This window comes from Nicotiana tabacum, chromosome 24 (genome assembly GCF_000715075.1).
Source record: "Nicotiana tabacum cultivar K326 chromosome 24, ASM71507v2, whole genome shotgun sequence".
Taxonomy (NCBI): Eukaryota; Viridiplantae; Streptophyta; class Magnoliopsida; order Solanales; family Solanaceae; genus Nicotiana; species Nicotiana tabacum.
The window spans coordinates 9,563,209-9,585,220 of NC_134103.1; the positions used below are offsets into that span (position 1 = coordinate 9,563,209).

Sequence of the window (22,012 nt, forward strand, 5' to 3'; positions counted from 1 at the left end):
GGTGTGACAGATTGACATTGGAGCGCCTACGGAGAGGTAGAGGTAGGCAGAATAAAAAGTGGGGAGATATGACTAGGCAAGACATGACGCAACTTCAGCTGACCGATGACATTACCCTTGATAGGAAGGTGCGGAGGTCGAGAATTAGGATAGTAGGATAGGTGGTCTATATTGTTCATACCGGTAATATTTGTACGCACTCTCACATTATGTTGATAGTAGGTTTCTATGATTACCCGCCAATTTCTTTCTTTTTGATCATCTTATTATCGTTTTATTTTTATGCTACTTTTACATGGATTTTTGGTGTTGTCCCTTCTTGTCTATCTTTTCACTAATGTGATGCTTATACTTTCCTGAGCCGAGAGTCTATTAGAAATAACCTCTCTACCTTCACAATGTAGGGGTAAAGTCTGCGTACACACTACCCTCCCCAGATCCCAAGATGTGGGATAATACTGGGTATGTTATTGTTGTTGTATATTCAATGAAATGTAGGCCTAACGTACGTCAAACAAACACAGAACACTGTATGAGGCAAATGGGATCAGATTTTCTTGCCATTATATATACATGTCTTACAGAGACTATTTATATCAAAATAAATCAGATCATGGTAGCCTGATGACCGTCGTGTTTTCTTCCCCAGAACTGTTATGCAACACAATTGGTGTAACAGAATAATTGACTTCGCTCCGTTCAAATAGCTAGCGAAGTTACTACTATGTAACATGCTTCGTGAAATGGAATAAGTTATTTTGGAAATGGGTAAGTGCAAATTTATTGATGTAAAGTAGCACCAAGATGGTGTTGTGATATTACATCCGAAAAGCAAAAGTATGTTCTCTTCTATCTATGCAGAGGACTAACAAAATCTAGAAGCGGTTCAGCATCATTTACACTAGGAGAAAAGCGAGAGAAAAAAATGCAGGCAGTTTTGATCTTTACAATTGAAACATCTTTTATTCCTTTCTTTCCAAAGTGTCTACAAAATGCATGCTAGTATAGTGTTCCATACCTTATTCTGTTCTTTCTTGAGTTCTCTTCTTCCCCGACAAGCTAACAGTTCAGTTGATTATAATCATTAACACTTTGTTATGCCTGGACCTGATTCTTCACACGGTTCAGTTGACTGGCCGATCAGAACGTGTCCTCTGTTGCCTGAAATCATGCAGTTCTCGGCACTGAAACTTTTCACTGTTTGTCCACTGTTACAGAGACTACCAGACCTTGTCACAGATAAGCAATGTTTTTGTCTATAATCTGTGAGACTACAGCAGGAAAACACCTCGGAAGCAGCCTCGTGACATTCAAGAATATAGCAGATAACTTGTTCTTTTTCTTCTTTTGAATAAGAGCAGGTAACTGAAATGAGTATAACTGTTCTTGTGTTAAAGTAAAACGAATGAGTGGAAATGTACTCAAATGAACACGGAAAGCACATACCAGATAAGAATCAAGGAGATGATCCTCTAGCCCAATCTGGAGGGGGTACTGTAATTGTTAACGCATCATTTGTCATGTCTTCACGCTGCGTTCTTTGAATTTGCTGGGCTGAATTGGGCCAGCTACACCAATTTACTTCAATTCTTCTTAGAGATATAGCGTTGTCAAAATGAGAAGGGATTTCCTTAAGCTTTTTACATTTCGTTAAAACCAAATGTTCAAGCATAGGAAAAGCATACTCAGAGACAGACCATTGTGTAATGTTTAGGTCATCCAACTCTATGTATTTGAGTTCAGGGAACTCTGAATCTTTCACTTCCCATTCATCTCCTTCAAAGGCTCTGAGAAGTAACTTTAGAATCTCCAAGTTTGGCAGTTTTGCAATGGTCGAGATTTGGTTCCAAGGTAGACGAAACTTTGACAAAGTCAATTCCCTTAGTCTTGAGGGGAAGCTGAAGACATGGGGAATTTTAGCTGGACAACTGTTAGAGATAAGCTTGAGGGATTCAAGGTGATTTAGGAACTCTAATCTGGGAAAAAGAACAGATCTTCGCTTCAGTATCTTTGAATAACCAAATGTTCCCTAAAATATGCAACTCAGCTTTCTCAGTTTTGGCATCTTTCTCAATATCATCTCTGTATCTTCACCATAAGAGAGACGTGGAGTGGAAAAGGTTTCCAAATTATCTAATTGAGAGTTAGCAACAGATTCACTCATGTTCTCATATAAACTAAATGAAGCATGATGCTTGATGTTTGACTATAATTATATATTTTTAGTGCATTACTTACCTTACATTTTAGTGTTTTAATGTTAAATTGTACTATAATTATGCTTAATTGAGTTTATTTTATTTGTAGGTACTTTGGAAATAAAATTTTGGAGCAAAATGCACAAAACAATTGGAGAAGATGTAATTATTGAAGCATTAACGAAAAGAATCAAAGGAGAACTTACCTGGAAAAGCAGCACCTTTGGTTTTGATATTAAGAAGCTTGGAAGGAAACGTTAGGTAGCCTAACACTACAAGGAATAAAGAGGTAGGCAACGAATTAGCTGGGCGACGCGAGTCACTCATCTCACGTTTAAGCTCGCGAAGCGCGGCCTGACGCGAGGTGTGTCACGTGGCGATGCGCGGGTCCAATTTCGAGCTTATTTTGTTTCCTTTTTGGTTCTGGATTGAGTTATTTTACCTAGGCTTTTATCCTACACTTCAAAATAGTCATTAAACATCATTTTAAGGGGGACCGACTTTGGAGGAACTTTAGACGAAGGGAGAGCACGGAGCCACCGTGGAGGCCTAAATTCATCTGATTCCATCTTCCTTCCATCAAACTTAGTAATCTTTACTTTTTCTTGATGATTTGTTATTTTTCTACCATATCTATATGAGACTAAATTTTACGTTCTAGGGCTGTGGTTGTCATGAATATTGAAGTTTATTAATTATATTACCGTTAATTCGAGTTATCATCTTTGGTTGTTTCTTTTTTATTCTGTGCATAGTTGCTTAATTGTTTGGCCAGCAGTTGAGTTCTATTTACTATCTATGCTATGCTTGCGAAAGCCGTGCTTAGATTAGAGTAGAATTGGAGAGAGCTTGTTTCTGAACCCGTGGCTCGGGGAAAGATTTCGTGGTTAGGATAGGAATATACCTAACGGTCTTGCTTAGTTGAATACCGTATTATATTCGTTCATGATAGATTCAAGACCATAGGAATATAAGGTTGATATATTATGGATAGACGGATAGTATTGTGGGAACATGCTATTTATATAAACGATCTGGTCAACTAGCAATCATAGATAATTTGGATTAACAGGTGTAATTATGAACTCAATAGGATTGATAAACCGACCACAACCCTGAAATTTATATCTCTCTTGATTATGTGTTTAAATTTCGCAATAGTAGTTGTAATAAGAAAGTTAAACTTTTGATCATCTTGGACAGTAAATTGATTTTAGTTTGCTTAGTTAACGGTTAATCTAAGTCTCTGTGGGTTCGACATCCGACTTTCGAGTCACTTTATTACTTGACGGTCACGTATACTTGTGTGTACTTGGGGAACCAACAAGTTTTTTGGCGCCGTATATGCCTCAATTTAACCATTTCAGAAGTGAACTAGGTAATATCACCTCTACTCCCAATCCTTTAACCAAAAAAGTTTCAAGATTCCAAAGCTTAGCTATAGATGAAGGAATTGAGTTTCCACTAGTTTGAGCAGCGAAGTACCTCAAATGAATTAAAGATTGTATAGCACTGGGAAAAGTACCGCCAATGTTGAACGATTCCAAATCCAACACTCTAACAAGTTTGAAGTTGTTAAATATGAAGGAGATATCACGCGGCCATAAAAAGTTATCCGGATTAATCACATTGAATAGTAAAGAGCGAACATTTGAGCGAGATGGCTGCCACAAATCAATCTGATCCTCATAAGAATGAACAAACAACCGATATTCCTTTGGCTTTTCGGGAAATGTATCCTCTTCACTGAATCTGATTAAATAAAAGCAATGAAATATAGAGTTAGGATTAAATAAAAGAATAGAATTAGTGCAGTTCTAATACAGTTATACCTATTAATACGGAGAAAAAAATTCTCTTGTTTGGCCTTTTCCAAGCAGAATTTATGCAACAGATCATGAATGCGACGCGTCTTTAGCTTGCCATTGCGTCTCTTCTCCATGCCCATCACTAAATTTCTACTAATAAGATCTTCTAAGTAACCTTGTGCAGCATCTTCTGGTCTTTTTCCCATATTTGCCTGTACAAATCCCTCAGCTATCCAAATACGAGTCAGTTTTGAGACGTGAATATCCTTACCCTTCAAAAAGCCCCCAAAATAGAGAAAACAAGTCTTCGGCTGGTGTGGTAAATTCTTGTAACTGAATCCAATCATAGACATATTCTGTGAACCTAGACTTTCTCCACAACATTTTGCTATTCGGAACCCCACATCAACAAGTTCAGGTGGACAACTCTCCCCTTAAAACACCTCTTTCTGTAATAATGTCCAACTCTCATCATCACTAAATAAACGGAGATGATGGGGTTCACTTTCACACTCTTGTAAATCTTTTTGGCAAGAGTAGTTTTGCTGTATTTGTAAATAATAATTCTGGGAAATATAAGTTATCGTAATGAAACAGTAATTAATTCGAGCCCACTGAATTCACAATGTTTCCTTAAGGAATTTAATCCCCTCCCAGTACCCAAGGTTATGGATTATTTCCTCCCAGGATAGAATGAATCACACACTGGTGTAGCGGTACTTCAAACCCCAGTGTTTCAGCGAACACAAAGTTCGGTAGCAAATCACACTTACAGTTGCTTTGTTTGAAGTTAAAACAATGCAGAACAAAGGAGTAGAAACTCAAAAAATCGTATGAAAATGCTGAGAGGAAGAAGTGCAATGTATAGCCAAAGTTGAGCGTTTTCAGTTTTGGTGTTCTTGTCGTCTTTCTTCAACAGCTGCTACACATATTTATAGCAGTCAACTTTGAAGATGAACGACCCTCCACCCTCCATGGTGGAGCATGCACTAGCTTATTTGTAGAGCAAGCACTTGGCCATGGTAGGAAGAGCATTAGGCGGCTGCTATTGCAGCTGGTGGTCAATACACGGATTGGAACATATCCGTTACAAATGCGGATAATCTTACGTTAATATTTACTATTAACAAATAAATTTAGTCCAAAAAATTAATCAATCGATCATTTGACCAAATTCGAATCCGAAGCCGAAGCCGAAGCCGAAACCGAAGCTGAGCCGAGCAGAGTGAGCGACGACGACGACGACGGCGCGAGGCTTGCTTTCTTCTTAACTCTTTAAGAGCTACAAGAAGAGCAATTATATATATACCCACCAAAAATCTTTTTCTCATCCAATATGGGACAATGTCTCATTGTCAAGAGGGGAAAACTTAAAATTTTACTCAAAAATTTTATTTTCCCACCATTTCTCATTCACCCTCATTTTAAGACTATTTCATCTTAAATAACAAAAACCTCAACAATCCCCCACATGAATGGGGAATGGCTATATCACGGAAGTATGCATGGAAAAACTGTGTGATTTGCAAGCAAGGATTAATCGCATCTGGATAAGTAGATTTCCCTTTGAACTTTCCGTAGTGAACTTATGTCGGATATACTCGGTCAATCGGTAGATTTGATATCTTTGAACCGTCGATCTTTGGTGTATACCTAGACAAACATAAGTCACACAATCAACCCTTAACCGTCTTTGGTTCTCATTGTTATATTCGTTTCAGCCATGAATACCGCCTGGTTTCATAAGTGCGTAGAGAACTGGCCTTACAAAGTTCTCCTTGAAGCGGCTAACACTTCACACTTACATAGTTGATTCCTAAACGTGTCATCCTGTAGATACACTATTTGATATACCCCGTATCAAATTTAGAAATCATTAAAAAGCCTTAATGCTTTATCCTTGGTACTGAACATTGTCTCATCACGAGAACGGACTAAAATTTTATTTGACAATGTTGAACCGTTATTAATGACTTTGTTTGATCTCCTTGAACCTAGATCTTGGGATCTCCAGTCTTCTAGGTAGAGTTACCACCACAATGACTTGTTCTCGGCCATAGCCCCATTCCCCTTGATGATTTCTCAACTACCTCTCTAGTTAGGCCTTTTGTAAGTGGATCCGACACATTATCACTTGACTTTACATAGTCAATCATGATAATTCCTCTAGAGAGTAATTGCCTAACGGTTTTATGTCTTCGTCGTATATGACGAGATTTACCGTTATACATAACGCTCCCAGCCCTTCCAATTGCCGCTTGACTATCACAATGTATGCATATTGGTGCCAACGGTTTGGGCCAAAATGGAATGTCTTCCAAGAAATTCCGGAGCCATTCAACTTCTTCACTGGCTTTATCTAAGGCTATGAATTCAGCCTCCATTCTAGAGCGGGCAATACATGTTTGTTTGGACGACTTCCAAGATACCGCTCCTCCACCAATAGTGAATACATATCCACTCGTGGACTTAGAATCAGTTGAACCGGTGATCCAATTTTCATCACAGTATCCCTCAATCACCGTCGGGAATTTACTGTAGTGCAAGTTAAAGTTCTGGGTATGTTCTAAATATCCAAAAACTCGTTTCATTGCCATCCAATGAGATTGGCCTGGATTGCTCGTATATCGACTCAGTTTACTTATAGCACAAGCTATATTTGGTCGTGTACAATTCATAATATACATTAAGCATCCCAACACACGAGCATAATCCAATTGTGATATGCTTTGGCCTTTATTCTTTGCTAATGCAAGATTCACGTCAATTGGAGTCTTTGCAACATTAAAGCCCAAGTGCTTGAATTTTTCAAGTACTGTCTTAATATAATGAGATTGTGACAATGCAATACCTTGAAGAGTCTTATGGATCTTAATTCCCAGAATTAAATCAGCAACTCCCAAGTCTTTCATATCAAACTTGCTATTGAGCATACGCTTAGTAGCATTTATGTTGGCAATGTCATTACTCATTATCAGCATATCATCCACAAATAGGCAAACAATGACTATGTGATTTGGAATATTTTTAATGTACACACATTTATCACATTCATTTATCTTAAAACCATTTGACAACATTGTTTGGTCAAATTTCGCATGCCATTGTTTGGGTGCTTGTTTTAGTCCGTAAAGAGACTTAACAAGTCTACATACCTTCTTTTCTTTACCTGGAACCACAAACCCTTCAGGTTGTTCCATGTAAATTTTTTCCTCCAACTCTCCATTTAAGAAGGCCGTCTTAACATCCATTTGATGAATTTCAAGACCATACACTGCAACTAATGCTACTAACATCCGTATGGACGTAATTCTTGTAACTGGAGAGTATGTATCAAAGTAGTCTAGACCTTCTCGTTGTCTATACCCTTTGACTACGAGTCTTGCCTTGAATTTATCAATAGTGCCATCATCTTTGATTTTTCTCTTAAAAATCCATTTAGAACCCAAAGGTTTATTTCCAGGAGGAAGATCAACCAATTCCCATGTATGGTTGTTCAATATGGATTCTATTTCACTATTGACTGCCTCTTTCCAAAACAATGATTCCGAAGAAGTCATAGCTTCTTTAAATATTTGAGGCTCATTCTCCAATAAGAAAGTCACAAAATCTGGTCCAAATGAAGTAGACGTTCTTTGACGTTTACTACGTCTTGGATTCTCCTGATTACATGTACTTTCTTTTGTTTCTTCCCGAGGTCATTTAGATCCTTCACCAAACGACTCACATTCCTTTTTATACGGATATATATTTTCAAAGAACTCAGCATTATCTGATTCTATAACCGTATTATTATGAATGTCGGAATTTTCTGATTTATGAACCAGAAATCGATATGATTTACTATTTGTCGCATATCCTATGAAAACACAATCAACGGTTTTCGATCCGATCTTTACCCTTTTGGGTTTAGGAACTTGCACTTTTGCCAAACACCCCCACACTTTAAAATAATTCAAGTTGGGCTTCCTTCCTTTCCATTTTTCATATGGAATGGATTGTGTTTTGCTATGGGGCACTCGATTTAATATTTGATTAGCCGTAAGAATGGCTTCCCCCACAAGTTCTGTGGCAAACCAGAACTTATCAACAACGCGTTCATCATCTCCTTTAATGTGCGATTCTTTCTTTCCGCAATTCCATTAGATTGAGGCGCGTAAGGGGCTGTTGTTTGATGAATAATTCCATATTCTAAACATATTTCTTCAAAAGGAGATTCATATTCACCACCCCTATCACTTCTTATCATTTTTACTTTCTTGTTAAGTTGCGTTTCAACTTCATTTTTGTATTGCCTGAATGCGTCTATTGCTTCATCTTTACTATTCAGTAAGTAAACATAGCAATATCGAGTACCATCATCAATAAAAGTTATGAAATACTTCTTTCCACCGCGAGATGGTATTGACTTCATGTCACAAATATCTGTGTGAATTAAGTCTAAAGGATTTGAATTCCTTTCAACTGACTTATAAGGATGTTTAACATACTTAGATTCCACACATGTTTGACATTTTGATTTTTCGCATTCAAACTTAGGCAGTACTTCCAAGTTAATCATTTTCCGCAAGGTTTTATAATTGACATGACACAAACGTACATGCCATAAATCATTTGACTCAAGTAAGTAAGAAGAAGCTGAAATATTATTATTGTTTTTCACAACCATTACATTCAGATTGAAAAGGCCCTCGGTGAGGTAACCTTTTCCTACAAATATTTCATTCTTACTTATGACAACCTTGTCGGACACAAAAACACACTTAAAAACGTACTTAATAAGAAGTCCAATAGAGACTAAATTCTTTCTCATTTCAGGAACATGAAGGGCATTGTTCAAAGTCATGACCTTGCCAGAAGTCATTTTCAGAAATATCTTCCCATATCCTTCAACTTTTGCTGTTGAAGCATTTCCCATATAAACTGTCTCTCCGGGTCCAGCAGGAGCATAAGTAGCAAAAGCTTCTCTAACTGCACAAACATGGTGAGTGGCTCCAGAATCAAACCACCACTGTTTAGGATTTCCTACCAAGTTACATTCAGAAAGCATGACACACAAGTTATCAACATCATCATGCTTTAATACCATGTTTTCTTGACCCCTTTTCTTGTCTTTCTTCGGAGCACGACACTCCGTAGATTTGTGTCCGATTTTTCCACAGTTGTAGCAGTTTTTACTGAACCGCTTCTTGCTTGGGTTGTATTTCGGAACAGAAGCCTTCTTCCTCTTTTTGTTATCTTCAACAATATTTGCTCCCATTATTGTTGAATTTCTACGGCCTCTCCTTTCAGCAGCTTTATTGTCCTCTTCGATTCTCAACCGAACAATGAGATCTTCAAGGGACATTTCCTTTCGTTTGTGTTTCAAATAATTTTTGAAGTCCTTCCACAACGGAGGCAACTTCTCAATCATTGCTGCTACTTGGAATGCTTCATTGATGACAAAACCTTCAGCAAATAGATCATGAATAATCACTTGCAATTCCTGGACTTGGGTAATAACAGACTTGCTATCTACCATTTTGTAGTCCAAAAATTTTGCGGCAACGAATTTCTTCATCTCGGCATCTTTAGTTTTATATTTCTTTTCAAGCGCATTCCACAATTCTGTTGACGTCTCCACGCCACTGTATACATTATACAGATTATCATCCAGTCCACTAAGAATATAATTCTTGCATAAAAAATCAGAATGCTTCCACGCTTCAATCACGATAAAGCGTTCATTCTCTGGAGTTTTATCTGGCAGATCAGGAACATCTTCCTTGATGAACTTCTGTAGACATAACGTAGTTAAGTAGAAGAACATCTTCTGATGCCAGCGTTTGAAATCAATCCCGAAAAATTTTTCGAATTTTTCTGCCAGTGCCAACGCCGGTGTTCGGCTTGTCGATGCGTTGGCAGTCACCGTCGGAACAGCTTGGTTTTCGCTTTCAGTCGTCATTTTTTCTGTAAAAGAATGACACAAACAAACGTTTAATAAACGTTTTCAAACTGGAGTAAAAATCACGTAGATTTTAATCTCCAACAAAACACCACGAAGGTTTTACTCTCCAAAACGGGAGTACACAAAACCACAAAGGTTTTAGTTTGAAGAATAATAAGAATAACACAAATACAGAAATAAATATTAAATTCCTTAAGATTGTTAGTCCCGCCAATATTGCTGTATTTGTAAATAGTAATTCTGGGAAATATAAGTTATCGTAATGAAACAGTAATTAATTCGAGCCCACTGAATTCACAGTGTTTCCTTAAGGAATTTAATCCCCTCCCAGTACCCAAGGTTATGGATTATTTCCTCCCAGGATAGAACGAATCACACATTGGTGTAGCGGTACTTCAAACCTCAGTGTTTCAGCGAACACAAAGTTCGGTAGCAAATCACACTTACAGTTGCTTTGTTTGAAGTTAAAACAATGCAGAACAAAGGAGTAGAAACTCAAAAAATCGTATGAAAATGCTGAGAGGAAGAAGTGCAATGTATAGCCAAAGTTGAGCGTTTTCAGTTTTGGTGTTGTTGTCGTCTTTCTTCAACAATTGCTGCACATATTTATAGCAGTCAGCTTTAAAGATAAACGACCCTCCACCCTCCATGGTGGAGCATGCACTAGCTTATTTGTGGAGCAAGCACTTGGCCATGGTGGGAAGAGCATTAGGCGGCTGCTATTGCAGCTGGTGATCAATACACGGATTGGAACATATCCGTTACAAATGCAGATAATCTTACGTTAATATTTACTATTAACAAATAAATTTGGTCCAAAAAATTAATCAATCAATCGTTTGACCAAATCCGAAGCCGAAGCCGAAGCCGAAGCCGAGCAGAGCGACGACGACGACGGCGCGAGGCTTGCTTTCTTCTTAACTCTTTAAGAGCTACAAGAAGAGCAATTATATATATACCCACCAAAAATCTTTTCCTCTTCCAATATGGGACAATGTCTCATTGTCAAGAGGGGAAAACTTAAAATTTTACTTAAAAATTTTATTTTCCCTCCATTTCTCATTCACCCTCATTTTAAAACTATTTCATCTTAAATAACAAAAACCTCAACAGTCTTACCGATGCCAGGCACGCCGACCAATGAGATAACATCTAACTGAGGTGATCCTTCCAATTGCTGATTCTTTAATACGTTCATCGCATTCTGAAATCCCTCCATCTCTTCATTTTCTCTTGGAGTATTAGTGGATAAAGATGGCAAAATATTAGTGGAGGTCTTTGCAACTTCGGGCACTATCTCATCAATCTTCTCTCTTTGACAAGTCTCACTAACTACTTTATTTACAAGCTTAATATTCTCAACTTCAGAAATCAAAAGAACTTTGTACCAAAGTGGATGAGAAAAGGTCAAGCACAAGTCAATGACATACTCTGCCTTGTATGCCACTTCAGTAACACTTGTTATAAGACTATAAACTTCATCATGCTCATCATTGCTTTCTGTGAAATGATCAGTCAAAGATCTTAGACACAATAAGTCCTCCTTGACTAATCGAAAGTGAAGCTTTAAGTCGAGAATTGGATCGAGCTTAGAATTTAACAGCTCATCCAATTTGTCTAAGAAACAACTTACAAATCCTAATCCATTTGTAGTGAGAAAGCTATAACTTGAAGAATGTGGAACTTCGAGACAAATAATTTTGACCTCTGCCTCAACAAACTTGAGCAATTGCTTGATATCAGAGAGATATAATATGTAATAACAAGCAGGGATATAAGAGACAAACATACTTTCTATCTTGAACGCTTCATGAGGTCTTTGAGCTCTTGATGCATATCGAGATACTGTACAATATCTGCAAGAAAAGAGCCCAAATATACCAGTTCGCCTTTGACTATTGGGATCTGATTCTTCAAAAAAGGGATTGAACAAGCATCACAGTTAAGCAGCCAGTCCTGGTGGTTTACCAAGAAATTAGTAAGGCCCTCTCCATCTGTCATGTTGCAAGGTGATGCATCCATAAGTTGAAAGCATATTAAAGTCTACTTTGACAGACTCGATCTCTTGTTGCAAAGCAGATAACGAAAGCCTCATTTTCTCAATGCTTCTTCCGTCTATGAAACTTTCATAACAAGAACTACTGATTTGCACTAACTTGTGGGCAGTCACTTCAACACGCATTAAGAGATCATGCAATTCATTAAGCTTTGTGTGTTGCGCAAAAACATCCATAAGAAAAGCTCTTCATGAGCACTTTCAATCAGATAAAAAATTTGACCTTTCAAAGTGGCTTTGTGCTTCAGTATATCTGTCAAAATTCCCTCAGACTCAATAAGCTTGAAAGCAATAGTCAAAAACTGAAGAACGAGATTGACCTTCCCACTTTTGATGCTATCCGCAACATCTTGAAAATTTAAACATATAGCGGATTCAGCCTCAATTACAATAGTTCCAAATCCTGTCAAGAGATCATTCTGCTTCATGCATCCAATACTCTGAGATAGAGGATCAAAAAGATATGTTACCAGGAGCAACAACCCATAGAAAAACTTTTTAACCTCATTTCCAACAGTAAATGTCAAATAAGTTTCATCCTTCAGGAGTAGATTGCCAAAAACATATTCATGAAACCCCATAAAAACCTCATCAATTGTGGGGACATATGAGGATGATGTCTTTGAGGATTTTAGCATGCTGAAATAGGAATCAATGATATCAAAGTTAATAGGAAGAAAGTTCCGCAGATCTATTGTAGGATGGTCCAGTGTTGATGATGCAGAAATGTTGGAACACATCTGTGCAATCGCTGCCTTATAAACTTGAACTTAAGAAGCAATTGAAAATGTGAGTAATTAATTTCCCTGGCCAAGTCTTCTTGCTCTGAGTAATGAGAAAGAGAATTAATGACTGAACATGCTTGGCTGGTCACAGATTGAATAAGGGTAAAAACATCAGCTATCTTAGTATGCTCTTTGCACTGCTCCAATGAATCCATGATAAAAGTTCCCAAGAATATCAGCTCTCCCCATACATAGTCAGTCAGATCTTTTAGAGGAGCTATTATGGTGGCTTGACGGTTTAGTAGCTGAAAAAGATTAACTTCTATCTTGACATGGTTAAACTTAGGCTGCAAATGAAAAAGCACATGGTCTATTTCAGCAGTCTTGTCCATCTCCTCATCATAGGAGGAGTAGATCAGTATTTCTGTCTCAATGGCCAGAGCTTCGACATGTGATTGAAGAGAATTGAGTTCTTTGAGTGGAGTGCATTTTGATCCTATGTTCAGTAGAAATCCAGAAAGGTAAGAAAGTCCCTGTTGTAGCCACGGAATTGGATCATCAAAGGCAATTTTCAACCTGGCATCGTGGTTTAGCAACTCTTGCAGATCCTCTTGGACAACTTTAAGAAAATCAGACATATAATTGGCATTCATTGTAGTCTCTCATCTTGATGACTTTGACCCTATCAAGACACTCAGATAAATCTGCTTTATTTTAGGCCTAAAGGGACTTGTCCTTTTCAGCAATTTAGAGAACTTGGAATCCCTATTGGAGTCAAACTCTAACAAATGTGCTGCAGTGTAAGCTACATCCTCAACATGGGTGAAGAAATCCTTCAAACAGTGAATACTCCACTATTGATAATTTCTAATGTTACCCATATTATTCTTTACAAGATGCATCGATTAAGGGCCTCGACATTGCAATTATACACCGGACAAACAAACATGTGAGACCTCACAACTATTTGTTTTCCAATTTCCAAAGAGCAAATGAGGGATGAAAATCTCCATTATGATCTATTTGCCATAACTTATAAAGTAGTCAAAAAAAGTGTCTTGTTAAACACCATTTCTTTCACTGCTAAGCCAAACACGTATAATTTTTGTTCTTCCAAAAAACCAAACTTGAAAACTTCAGTTAACCAACTATGGAACCAAATCTAAGTCATCTCTATTCGAGTATAATGAGGCTAGCCAGCATAGTGATTCTAAGCTAAGCAAAGCCAAGGAAGACGTTCAACCAGGTAAAGGCAAGGACTTTACACTAGACAACGAGGGCACTGTTTTCGAGAATAATTTATGTGACCTATTACAGATGAGTTGAGGAGGATTGTATCAGCAAAGGCACACTACTCTAAGTGTACATTACATCCATGTTGTACCGAAATGTTCTAAGATCTATAACAAATATAATGCTGGAAAGGAATGAAGAAATATATAACAAAATTTGTGTCTGTGTATATGCCTCGCCAACAAATCAAAGTTGAGCACCAAAAGCCAGCAGCGTTACACCAGTACATTGAGATACCAAAATGGAAGTGGAATAGGGTTATCATGGGGTTTCAATACCTCACATAGGCCTGCAGTTCATGTCTCACTAGTGGTGGACATCCTAAGACGCCTTGGCTGCACGATTCATCTAAGTAAGACTTTTATCTTTTAGTAGATGGACAGTTTGATCGGACCATAGAGATCCTAGAAGATAAGTAAAAAGCATATGTCATCAACCTTGGGGACGATTGGAGTGGATAGTTGCTCTTGATAAAGTTCACCTACAATAATGGCTACCAAGTTAACATACAAATGGTGCCCTTTGAGGCTGGCGAGATCAAGCTATTGGGTCCAAATTGGTGACTCTCCCCACCACCTATCTGGGACTACCAATTGGTGAAAAATTATAATGATATCAACATCTGGAAAGGAATAATTGAAAAGTGCGAGAAAAAACTGAGTACATGGAAGAGACAATATCTCTCCTTTGTTGGAAGGTTGACATTGGTGAATAATGTACTTGATGGAATGCCGATATATTTAATTTCAACGATACCTACTCCAGCCAGGGTGGAAGAGCATCTAAACAGAATCAGGCGCAATTTTCTGTGGGAAGGTAATCAAGAAACTAAGAAAATTCATTTGGTGAAATGGTTGAAGGTTATGTTTAGTAAGGAAGGAGGAGGCTTGGTTGTCAGGAGTTTGGGGCTTCATAATAAAAGTTTGTTATTCAAATGGCATTGGAGATTTGAATGATCCTAAGAAGGATCAACGGAAGGAGGTTATCAAGCTTAAATATGGACTCAAGAACTATGGGAACATAATTCCGATTTCAGTCCCACATTCTGCACAATGGAAGTTTATTAAAAACTTATGGGACAAGGTCCAAGTGCAAACCAAATGGAGAATTAGTTACAGGAAAAGAATAAAACTGTGACAAGATAGATTGGTATGGCGAACATAGTCTTAAATGAAGATTGTGTCATAGCAGATTGTTGGGATGATAATGATTGGAAATTCTCAGTTCAGAAGGAGTTTCAATGACTGGAAAATGTTAGCAATAGATTTCTAGGAGCTGTTGGCAGTATTTTTTTGAAGGACTCAATGCATGATTCTCTGTGGTGGAAAGGCTGCTAGGATGGAAAATTACAGTAACCTCAATTTATCATTTACTGGGCAGTAGTATATGGTGGAGTAAACATAGGACAGATTGGCCATGTAAATCACTATAGAAGACTAAAACTCCAATAAAAGTAGCTTGCTTTGAGTGGGTGTCAACACATCAAACATGTATTTACACAAGAACAATTGCAAAAGAGAGGGATCAACTTATGTGGATAGTGCTACTTGTGCAAAGAAAATGGCGAGACAGTGAATCATCTTCTTTTACATTGTATGGCAAATTTGGTGTATGTTTCATACCTTGTATGGGATTCACTAGGTCATGCCAGCCTAAGTTGCTCGGACACGGGTGCGAATCTAGAGGTCAGATCCTTTGAGACGTAAATTCTAAGATTCGGATCCTAGTACGGATAGGGGTGCCGGGATCCGGCTAAAAATAATTCAAAAAAATAAAAATATAAAAATAATCTCTAAATTATGAGAAATTTTGTGTAATACCTACCTATAGCTTGTAAAATGTAGATTTCTTTTTTATTCTCAAGTTGTAGATTAGTAAATGATTGATTTTCTAGATAAGGTATGCTATTTTTTTCAAATTTACCCTAATTGTGGTTCTGATTTCGGGAATCAAACTGTATCTCGTCTCGAATTTTTCCGTCCGTCGTGGTCAAAGGTCGTGTCGACACGGGTGCGGCACCTAAACTGCCGTGTCGGAGCAACTTAGATGCCAGCAAATGTGAAAGCGATTGGCAAAGCGAGAGGATAAAGTGAAAAAATGACTTGGAGGACCTTTCCTTTATGCGTATTCTAGAATGTTGGGAAAGAGAACATTTTGTTGCTGAAGAACATATGCATCAAAGTTAAAAAATTTGGTATAATGCTGAATTTCTAATGATCTTAATGGAATGCTGGATTTTCCGGAAACATTACAGCTTTAGAGTATTCCTATATCTAGCTTCGTTGTACTTTGTCTCAGCTAAAGACACTGCAATAATTAATGTACAGTAACTTACTTCGATTCGGTAGAAAAGTTAAGCCTAGTGTCGATCGAGTTATCCAATCTTTGTGTGTAATGTTTGAAGTCCACATATGCCAAAAAGCAAAAGCTACGCTGCTATGATTTTACTTACTGTTACTTCAATGAAGAATAAGTATAAGAAATATAATTGTAAGCAAATGCACTATGGGAACTTACTTTTTCCAAAGCTGGAAATAAATATAACTTCGAAACCAAACGCCAAACACCTTTGTACATACAGTAACTGAAAGTCAAATGCACAGTAAACAGAAACCTGGAGTCTGCAACTAAAGCAAATGGAGGATAAAAAGCTAACCTTTGGTATTCAGTTTGCTATTTTTCTTCTGTTTTCTTTTTTGGTTGGGAATGTGGGGAAAGGGGTGGTACTGTACTATTTAATGCACATTAAAATCATTGAGAAAAAGGAGCTCAGTTTATGACAAAAGTAAGGAAGACTTGAGCTGTGGTCATCGCTGCCTGATTTCTTGTGTGTATATATTGAATGGTTTTATCATTTTTTTTTACTTCCTTCCATATGCTTCATGCATGTGAAACTTGGTAAAGTAGGTACTCCCTCCGTTTCATTTTACATGATATAATTTGACTTGAAACAAAGTTTAAAAAAATATTTTTTAAACACGTGGTGCTAAAAATTTAAGGGACAAAAGCTTAATTAGGTCATGATATTTGTGTGGCTATAAAAATATCTCATTAACGTTAAAGTGGTAAAATAAAAAGTTTAAAGTTAAATTATTTCTAAATATATAAATGTGACATCCTTTTTGGAACGGACTAATAAGGAAAGTGTGTCATTTAAATTGAAACGGATGAAGTAATAAACAATGATTATTAGAAAGACTTAATTAACTTAGGGATCGTTTGGTATGAGGGATAAGGGATAATTAATCCCGGGATTAAATTTGAGATGAGTTTATCTCATGTTTGGTTGAAAAAAAATTGTGGTATAACTAATCCCGAGATTAGTTATCTCGGGATTGTAGTATTTTTTTTATCCCTATGGGAGGGTGAGATAACTAATCCCGGGATAATTAATCATTGAATAACTTATTTCCCAACCAAACGACCCCTTATAGTAGTAGATTATATAAATAAGGCTTAATAAAATGAGATTTTTTCATTCCTATACACTATTTGAAACCTTATTATGAAAAATGTTCAAGTTTTTGTATTTACCCGACCTAAACACGTTTTAGCTACAAAATGTATATAATCCACCTTAAAAGGCTCACAATCCATTATTAGTGCCTTCAATCAAGGGATTTAGTTATACCATTTTCCTTTTTTCTCTCCTCTCTCCCCTTTTCTCTCTAGATCTCTGTTTGCTAATTGTTTCGGTCTTTTTTTTAATCCTTAAAAAGTTGTATTATAAAGTCTCTAACATAAAATATGAGAATAGATGGATCTTCAGGTGAAATTAAGTTTTGAGCTTTGAATGTCATCTTTCCTTTGATCTCACAGAGCCTATTTTATTGGATATTTAAAGTATGAAATTTTATTGGTTACTACTTAATTGACACAATTTCCTTTGTGTTTGCGTGTTTTTCTTTTCCTTGATTTTTTTAAAAAATTTCCATTATCTTTGTGATTCAACAAACTGTGTATTCTCTATATAAGCACATATACATAGAGTAGACAGTATATTGAATCATAAAGATAATGAAAATTGAGTAAACACACATACATCCCAGGAAAAAAAAAACACACACACAAAGACCTATATATTTAGTCATTCATGAAACAGAGACATACATACACAAAAAATACTACTAGGAGTAGAAACGGACCATTAACGGCAAGCGTTTCTCATATTCGTGTAGTTGAGAGAAGTGTAGGGTCGTTTTTCTTCATTTCCTGCAAAGCGACCCTACAATTCTACTCAACCACATGAATGTTGGAAACGACGATGAAAGTTAGTAAACGAGTAGTCGCCTTTGCTTTTCCGCTTATGTTGCTACTGTCTTCACCTAACATTGTTTGCAAAGAAGGAAGAAGAGTGTTTTTAGTTTTAATAAGGATGAAGGATCTGGAAGGGAAATAGTAGAAGAGAAATATAAATATATAGAGGAAAATTCCAACCAAGGGGAGATAGAAAGGGTAATGCATTAATTGGTAGAAGAATTGTGTGTGTTTTCAAGCTAAAAGACAAAAATAATTGAGATAGTTTGATCATTTTCAATGACATGATTAAATACATCCAGCCTAGTTTATTCCCAAAGCTTGAAAAAAAAATCATTGTTGTAGAAGCAGCAGCAAAGAGGATTCCTATACCATAAGAAGTAAGAGAAAGAATAAGAGAATTAAGTTTAAAATCGAGATATGCACAGAAAAAAGATATCATGAGTTGTATAAAAAGAAAACTTTTGGAATTACTTATTTATAACTTATCTACAACTTTCATATATTATTTTTACCCAGTTAAATACAACTACAATATCATACAACTTAAATATAATTTTTATACAAATTTTATAATATGTCTTTTGTATATTTTGTATCTGATTTATACATAGTAAAAATAAAATTCATACAACTAATTATATATTATACAACTTATCTACAACTTTCATACCTTATTTCTACCCAGTTATATACAATTATAATATCATACAACTTAAATTCAATTTTTATACAAATTTTATATAATATATCTTTGTATATATTTTGTATCTGATTTGTATATATTTTTGTCTGTGGTGTGTGCTTCTTCTTCTCTAAAATTCCAATCAAAACTTACTCTCTTAATACAATTTTGATACATATCAATAACTTTAGGTAAAAGGATTGTATTGATAACTTAAATGCAAATTTTGTACAACGATTCATACATTATACAACTATTGTTCAACTTTCATACAACATTCAAATAAAAAATATAAATAACTACAACAGAATACAATTTACATACAATTATACTACAACTTTACTGCAAATTCGTAAGTATATTGTATGTCATATCTTTTTCTTCTTCTCCGTATTTCAATCTGCAATTCAGTTAAAATCAAGTCTAATCTTCACCAAACACCCTAAAAAATTGAGATATAAACTCCAAACAATATTTTTATTTTTTTTGCAACAATACCCAATCCAAACAAATAATAATTTTTGAAAATCCAAATTCGAATTCAAAGCTTCAAAACTTTTTAATGACTGTCAATTGTGGAAAATCAAACGCCTTCAAAATTTATTGATTGACAATTTCAATTTGAACACCAATTGTGCAACATGAAAGGAAATCGCTAAGTTAAAATTCTATATTAAAACTATTGAAATCCATTAAAAATATATACAATATGAAAGGATAAAAAATAGAGGACATCAGAGGAAGAAAAATTGGGGAAAGAACAGAGAATGAGAGATTGAGAGACAGAGAGAGACGCGGAGAGAGAGAGAGAGAGAGAGAGAGAGAGTGCGCGCGTATGAGAGAGAGAGAGAGAGAGAGAGACGAGGAGAGAGAGAGAGCGCAAGAGGGAGAGAGAATAAAGATGAAAAATAATTGATTCCTTATTCAATTCCTAATATAAAGGGATACTCATTTAATTCCTAAAGTGTATATAATTGGTAAATTGTATATGCCTATGTAATTAAATTAAAACTTGAGTAGGGAGGGTAATAAAGTTTTAAATAGTGTATAGGAAGGTAAAATTTCCTAATAGAATTGCCCCCGAACTTGTATATTACGACATCTAGTTGAAATGCCCAAATGGCTTTTTGGAGAGGGGAAGTTTCACGAAGAATTAACCTAAATAGCAGCCCACTCAATTGCTTAAATTAAAATTAGTTGGTGAATGTATAATATATGCATAATCTATGTTAATATGTGTATATTCATGTATAAATAATGTAAAACTTATGTATACCGGCTAGAAAAGTAAATAGTAAATTCGGCTGGCTATTTATATAAAGATAATATAGGCCCAATAGTAATACATGGACGCCAAGAATGTAATATAAGCCCAATAGTAATAAGAGTCTAATTAAGAAACTCTTGGGGTTTTTGACCGACCAGCCCAATCAAATTTGTATGGAGAACATTTGTTAGATCATCTTGATGGGTAGGGGCTTGATGTCCAGTCCAGTTCTCTTGAATGTTTTTTTGTGTGTGCCTATTTTGAGATGTAAATATTTCACAGTTTTTGTAAATAAAATTCTTTAATTACTAAAATAAAATTAAAATAGATACGATTAATTTCAGGCCGATGTGCGAAGATAGCCGATTTTGGGACTCCTATTAAAGTGGGCAATTTAGGAATACAATGTATTTACTCTGTATTTATCATTCGAGTTCCGAGCAGATATATGAGAATATAATGTATGTACTGTATTATTGTACATGACTCCATAGCAAGAAAGAGAAGAAAGTTCGCGCTGATGACGTCTTCCAACCAAGCAAAACGCTGTATACATTGTATTAACACTAAAATCTGAGAATACACTATTACACTGTATTTACCAAAATCTGGCCAGATCTGAGAGTGAGGTTTCCGGGCTTTTCGTCACCAGAGACAAACAAAGATCTGAACAGATATGAGAATATACTATTACAATGTATTTACCAAAATCTGGTTAGATCTGAGAATGAGGTTTCCGGGCTTCTCTTCACCGGAGACAAACGAAAATCTGACCAGATCTAAGAATATATCGTATTTACTTTGTATTTATCATTCAAAAATCCAGTCAGATCTGAGAGATCCTTCAATGTAGCCAAACATTGGCCAGTGATGGCCGTTCGCCGGAGAGGACGAAGCTTTGCCAGGGCAAGGAAGCGGGAGCACGATAGGATTTTAGACCTCCAATGCGGGCCGACGGAGCAGCGGACAGTACTGGACGTCCGAGATTGATTCTTTTGGGAAGCATAGTAATGAAAAAAGTAGCGCTTGTGATTTGGGTTGAGACAGGGTTTGAAAGTGGGTATTTGCTATAAAACTCAAAGTGTAGCTATAAATTATAATTATTTTAAAGTATATTTACAAAAAATATAGTGTATAAGTTAGTTATGGGGTATAAATTTTAGAGAAAAGGCCCAAAAATAGTCCAGTATCTTTGGAATTTAACTCAAAATAATTCTATTTCTTTCACATGGAGCACTAATAGTCCACACTCTTTAATAAAGTGATACACTTTTAGTCTCCATCCAAACTTATATTAGTTTTTTAACGGAAAGAACCTCACATGTCATCATATGAGATTTAATTTCTTAGAAAAGAAAAATTATTCTTTATGTTGAGCAAGAACCCGATCAAACACATTCTTCTCCAAATAGTCAAAACCATGTTGCATAAGTGAGGCTCAATCAATTTGTCTAATGCAATTTGGTAATGTGTGTTGTTGAAGTTGTGTACTTTTTCTTCTGATCATGATATTAAATTAAATAAAGGTAGGGAACTTTCAGTGGGATGTATGGAATTGCATCTTATCTAATTCTTGGTATCTTTTGAAGTTGATAATTAAGAAGAAAATTTTCTAATAAATAAAAATATTAACGATGATTTTACACACAGTACCTATAATAAACATAAAATCTAAACTGGACAGATAATAGTTCCAGCTTGCAAGTTGCAAAGCTCTCACGAGAAGGGGAAGAGGTATGATAATGCATTCAAGGTAACTTCTGATTACCATCTCCA

At 36.1% G+C, this 22,012-nt stretch overlaps 1 protein-coding gene and 1 pseudogene across 1 annotated transcript in view; both read right to left on the reverse strand.

The window, feature by feature from the left end:
- Positions 1 to 776: 776 nt before the first annotated feature.
- The window catches only part of LOC107832148 (putative late blight resistance protein homolog R1B-11), a 51,859-nt gene continuing 30,623 nt past the window's right edge, over positions 777 to 22,012 (reverse strand). Inside the window, exons 2-5 of the mRNA XM_075247323.1 lie at positions 16,545 to 16,611; positions 3,684 to 3,950; positions 1,447 to 1,976; positions 777 to 1,365 (exon numbers count right to left, since the gene is read on the reverse strand). Coding sequence (XP_075103424.1) covers positions 1,457 to 1,976; positions 3,684 to 3,950; positions 16,545 to 16,611 — 854 coding nt within the window. The 3' untranslated portion in view covers positions 777 to 1,365; positions 1,447 to 1,456. The remainder of the gene's footprint in view (positions 1,366 to 1,446; positions 1,977 to 3,683; positions 3,951 to 16,544; positions 16,612 to 22,012) is intronic.
- On the reverse strand, positions 11,044 to 16,530 carry LOC142161772 (putative late blight resistance protein homolog R1B-12; annotated as a pseudogene).